A 5,791-nucleotide genomic window follows, 5' to 3' on the forward strand; every position below is an offset into this window, starting at 1 on the left:
AGAGATTCATAACATTAGAGATTGAACTGACAGAAATGTGCCCCTAATATAGCTTAACGTGTTGCTTTTTTTTTTTTTTTTATATGATGCAGATATTGTGTTTAAATTTATCATGAATTTTATCTGAAGAATATTTCTGTTTTGTCCAGGTGAGGTCTGTCATCAGCGACTTTGCGGTCTTTATCACCATCCTGACTATGGTGCTTGTGGATTATGCCATTGGAATCCCCTCACCCAAACTGCAGGTCCCCAACAAGTTCAAAGTAAGCCGTCATGAACACATTGTCCGCTGAGGTTTATGGTATATTACTATAATATGCTTTAGCATAGTGATGTATTTATTTATTGTTTATTTGAAAGGGGACCGTGTACATTAATCAACATTAAAACAATGTAAATATACCCGAGTTAGCTAAGGAGTGCTAATTTTCATCGGTAGTCCCCCAGCCAGGTATAAAAAAGGCAACCTTTAAAATAAACACAAGTATAAAATCACAAGATAAAATTACAATACCAATTACATAAAAAAAACATTATGGTTAAGAAATGAAATTCACGTAAAATAATTATAAATTATTTAAATACACACAGAAAACCTTAGTGCCCACAAATTTGGCTCTCTACAAGCCATTTTTTTGCACTCTTTTTGAATGAAAAGAATGTATATTATAGGGCTGCAGAGCATTGTGCAGTGCAGCTACTTGTGGTGTATAGACTGTAGACATTACTTGGACTTAAACACCAATGATTGTGACTTTGACGTGACCCGTTTTGACTTTTTAATCATTTGCAATGTGTGTTTCAAAGAATAAAGCCGCCTGCTTATAATCTTGTTGCCACAACAAACAGGCAGGATTTACTCTGCTGTCGGTGTTTCTTCTGCTTTCCCACCGTTATGAGAAAGAAGTGTAGTCAATAAGATGTTTGTAATGTTGGAAACAGAAGAAAAAAGCTGCACGGATCAAATGATTGATGGGCTTTACTGCAGCCTGACACATTTACAATGGATTTGACTGTGACTAGTTTTTAATTGCAAGTCTGCAGACAGTGTTGTGACATCTGTGAGCATCTGTATCAACTAAAGTTGAAGGGGTAGTGGCGTCCTAGTGTTTAGGGCATGGAGCTTGGAATCCTGAGGTTTTGAGTTCAAAACCCACTTCCACAGACTTGCGCTCTGGCTCTCTGAGCAAGACCTTTAACCCCCGATTGCTCCAAGGGCGCCCCATGATGGCAGCCCTCTGCTCCCCAAAGCGATGGGATAAATTCTGAGGTAAGAGAGTCCCCAATGTGGGATCAATAAAGTTAAAAACATCAAAGATGCCCTTTATGTGTGTGATAAAAATGCTCTAAGATAGAGTAGTAAAATAGAGCAACCGTTTTTGCCTTTTTTAACGTCAGAATTGAAGCTTCTGTTTCCTCAAGGTAAATATTTTTTTCTTTTAACATCCTTTTCTTGTCCTCATGTTAAACTGGTGGGTTGCCTACAGAAAATATGTTTACCGCAATTATTAGGGTCTAACATAATATTGCAATGCATGCAATATTGTTTTATATTTAAGGTTTAATGAAACTATTATGCAGAATATTGTATTATGTAGTTTCTCACATGCAAATATATATACAATATGGGTTGCCTGAGTTTAACGCAAACAAGAGCTTAAAAACTATAGTAGAGAGGCAACAACATCTAACTTGATTTACATTAAAATAAATTAGGGTGTGCTTAATATTAGGTTAGCAGCTAAGTTTTTTTGTGCTCACTTTGATTTTTTGATTTTAGAGTTTTAGTTTTTTACAATTGTTTTTATGAGCTGCTGTTACTCATAAATGTGGTATAATAAAACAAAAGCTTAAATTAGAATATTATAGCACAGCACAATTTATCATAATAGATGGCAGTAGATAATGTAACAGAATAAAATACTGTAATTACACTTTAGTTACCTTACAGTACAGCAGAGGTCTTCAACGTTTTCCAGGCCAAGGACCCCCAAACTAATGTCGAGATGGAGCGAGGACCCCCTAATTATATATATTGTATGAAATTCTGTTCTATCAAACTGGTCCTATAGTCCGTCTATTACAGATGGGGTCATATAACTAAAGTTTATATATATACATATAACTAAATTTCACCCTGGGATTATTAAAGTATTTCTGATTCTGATTCCTGGTTGATGGGACAGGTGTTCTGAATGAAACGGTGCCCAGCTTGAAAGAGCTCGTGTGTCGCTGAATGTGTGCATTGATGACACTGTTTACTACAGTGTGTTAAATTCATGTTAATGTGTTTTTAAAGACATTTTAATTAATGGAAAAAATTGCAGAAGGGTAATATAAAAAAAAATAAGTCTAATCAACCAAAACTTTCATGACCCCCATGCAGTACCTCCTTGGACCCTCTAGGGGTCGCGGACCCCCTGTTGAAGACCTCCACAGTACAGAATAGCAGAGCTGGTTGTTTATATTTTGTCACAGAAAACCTAATAAGGGGATATTCTTAAGATCCTCATGAATAACAAAAATAATACAGTGAATAGTTGTATTGGAACCATTTGGATATTTAAATATTTATTTTGAGCATGTCCTAGCTGAGCAAAAATGTCTTCACAGCCAACAAGAGATGATCGAGGCTGGATAATAAACCCTGTGGGACCCAACCCATGGTGGACCACCATTATCACGTTTGTTCCCTCTCTGCTCTGCACCATCCTCATCTTCATGGACCAGCAGATCACAGCTGTTATTATCAACAGGAAGGAGCACAAACTGAAGGTGGGATCTATTTCTACGTCAGTGCGCGGTTTCCCTATGAGTGCTGAGGTCTGTCCCTATTTTGTCCCTTTGCAGAAAGGCTGTGGTTACCACCTGGACCTGTTTGTGGTGGGGGTCATGCTGGGCGTGTGCTCGGTGATGGGCCTGCCGTGGTTTGTGGCGGCCACCGTGCTCTCCATCTCCCACGTGAACAGTCTGAAGCTGGAGTCGGAGTGCTCGGCTCCTGGAGAGCAGCCCAAGTTCCTGGGCATCCGAGAACAGCGCTTCACCGGCCTCATGATCTTTACGCTCATGGGCTGCTCTGTCTTCATGACCTCTGTGCTGAAGGTTAGAGGGCACCTCGTATGCTGTCACAAAATATTCACACGTCTCTTTCAATAAAGTATATTTGTAGATGTTTTAGGGGAAAAATATTTTTAAAACAAAAAAAAAGAATGAATCTACTTTTAATATTGCATGTTAAAGTGACTTTAATCGTGTTTCCTGGTAAAGTTTCCTTAAAGGTGCTGTAGAAGAAAGTTCCAGCAAGCTGTTTTTTTAACATCCACAACCACCCCTTGAAATCACGCCTTCAAAACACATGAATGCTCATGCTGTCTGCAGCGCTGATGCGGCGATGCAGAGCGCTATGATCACTCCTCTGAAACAGTTTATTAACGCCTAAATTAACTTAAAATGCTGAAATCTGCCGGCAAAACATGTTCTCTTTTATTATCCTGGTTCCTGCAGTTTCGATTACGTACATGAAAAGCACTTTCCAGCCGCCGCAGCAAATCTCGAGGAGGCGACCGGGACATAGACTGCTGTTGTAAGGGAATCCTACTAGTGACAGCGCACCGCCAGTATAAGGGGGTCTTAGCGGCTCCGACAGAAATAATATTTGAAAGCAGGATGGTAATCTGGATGAACTGACTGCACTGACAATGTTTTCAGGTGGACTTTCTCACTTCAAAATAGATTCAAACTACTTTCTTACCCACTGATCACTGCAAATATAGCTGCCATTGTGACAAACAATAAAGGATAGGGTTGCTCCGCCCAAAGCGCATCAGATGCGCATCAGACCCTAAAAAAATGTCTGGGGAAATTTTAAAATCGTCCGAGATTTTGGTCGACTACAGTGCAGCAGAACATAGCGACCGAACCCGACCCGTTGATGGTAGCCTGGACACCAGCGGGCCTGTGCAGGGCTACCATCCCCAGGTCGGGTTCGGTCCCTCTGTCCACAGCTTCCAGCGTTCCCAGACCAGCGCCAGAGCTCACGGCTCAGTTCCAATACGGTGTACTCCTTTTCAGACACCCAAATCTGATCACCATAGGTGTGAACGTAGCATAAAAGTGGCTAGCTTCCAGCCATGGCGTCCTGCGCGAGCATTGGGGGTCGATTCGTTCATCTATCAGGGTACGCACGAACAAGCAGACCACGACTGACGTGTCAGGAACCAATCGTGTACAACGGACCGTCTTTTGTGATTGGTTGGGGTTATTCATTGATTTCTCACTGTAGCGGGGGCCATTTATTTCAGTTTCACTTCCAGACCCTCTATTCCACTGCTTGCTAAGCGGCTGTGGGGAGATCTTTAAGTCACATGGTAAAAAATGCTCCAAAAAAGGTCTCCTTTTATCCCACTAGCCTTGATAAAGACCTTTGGAATCATGGAATCGCTTAAACAGAACCTTTTTGACTACATGAAGTAGGCTAAAAGAGCTAAAAAAAAAACCCATAAGATCAGAGCATTTTTAAACCATCACACCTTTAAATCCTTCATTTATTTCAAAATCCATGATTATTTAGAGGAAAAGCATCAAAATCCAAACAAAAATATTTCCTATAAATGCTTTGAAGCAGTTTTAAAACATGAGAACAGCTCAGTGGTTAATGCCGTCAGCCTTAAGCGCTCTGATCCTGACTGTTTACACTCTGTTCTCAGTTCATCCCCATGCCTGTGCTTTATGGCGTCTTTCTCTACATGGGGGCGTCGTCCCTCAGAGGCATTCAGGTGAGCATGTGCAGCACCTGAGGTCATAACTAACCCAGAAAGGATTAGTTTATTAACTATGTTTGTATCTTTGAAGTTCTTCGACCGCTTGAAGCTGTTTTGCATGCCACCCAAACATCAGCCAGACTTCATCTACCTTCGACATGTTCCCCTGAGGAAGGTGCACCTCTTCACCATCATCCAGCTCAGCTGCTTGGTCCTTCTCTGGGTCATTAAGACCTCCAGGGCGGCCATCGTTTTCCCCATGATGGTATCTTGACGCCGTCTTTTCATGTACATATTATTTTTTTGTCCTTGCTTGCTTATCATCATCCCTCTGCTGCTTCTCCAGGTTTTGGCTCTGGTTTTTATTCGCAAGCTGCTTGATTTCATCTTCACTAAGAGAGAACTGAGCTGGCTGGATGATCTCATGCCAGAGTGGAAGAAGAAGAAGCTGGAGGATGCAGCGAAGGAGGTGCAGTAGAAGAACACGGTGTTGAACGTAAAATCTTATTTATCGTTAGTGCTGCTGCAGGTTCTCTGTTTCCTCTCTGTCTACAGGACGAACACAGTATTATTGCAGAAGAGGAAGGGATTGTGCAAGTACCATTGGAGGGGCACTACAAGTGAGAGATTCTCATTGTTTATTTCATTCTACATGCAGCACTGCAGCTCAATGAATTCCAATTTTATTGCCATTTTTATGTCAGATACCAACATGAGGTGCAACTCATTTGTAAAGGACAATATCCAATCATCAAAAATGCATCATTATCTGATCTAACAGATGATTGGCTAAGAGTGGTGGCGTGTCAGAAAAAGATCTGCTTGTCATTGGTTACAAAAGTAAACAAGTATCAGGATTACTGATGCTATTAAAGTACTAAGTATTAAAGTCAGCGTCCTATCAAAACCAGGATGTCATTTAACCCAGAATGGACAAAAGAGCGTGAATTTATGACCAAAGGAAGTGGAGATTCATTCCATGGTTTCTGCCACTTTATCGATGCGATGTGAGCGTAAGCAGTCGAGGAAAA

General features: G+C 40.9%; 1 protein-coding gene across 2 annotated transcripts in view; it reads left to right on the forward strand.

Annotated features, from left to right (window-relative positions):
• The window catches only part of LOC107087359 (sodium-driven chloride bicarbonate exchanger-like), a 61,365-nt gene that overhangs the window by 49,862 nt on the left and 5,712 nt on the right, over window positions 1-5,791 (forward strand). For both annotated transcript variants that reach the window (XM_015378901.1, XM_015378910.1), the window contains 7 exons: window positions 150-263; window positions 2,614-2,775; window positions 2,851-3,102; window positions 4,707-4,775; window positions 4,852-5,025; window positions 5,107-5,229; window positions 5,316-5,380. In XM_015378901.1, coding sequence (XP_015234387.1) covers window positions 150-263; window positions 2,614-2,775; window positions 2,851-3,102; window positions 4,707-4,775; window positions 4,852-5,025; window positions 5,107-5,229; window positions 5,316-5,380 — 959 coding nt within the window. The remainder of the gene's footprint in view (window positions 1-149; window positions 264-2,613; window positions 2,776-2,850; window positions 3,103-4,706; window positions 4,776-4,851; window positions 5,026-5,106; window positions 5,230-5,315; window positions 5,381-5,791) is intronic.

Source organism: Cyprinodon variegatus, unplaced genomic scaffold (assembly GCF_000732505.1).
Source record: "Cyprinodon variegatus isolate N-32 unplaced genomic scaffold, C_variegatus-1.0 Scaffold9, whole genome shotgun sequence".
NCBI lineage: Eukaryota > Metazoa > Chordata > Actinopteri > Cyprinodontiformes > Cyprinodontidae > Cyprinodon > Cyprinodon variegatus.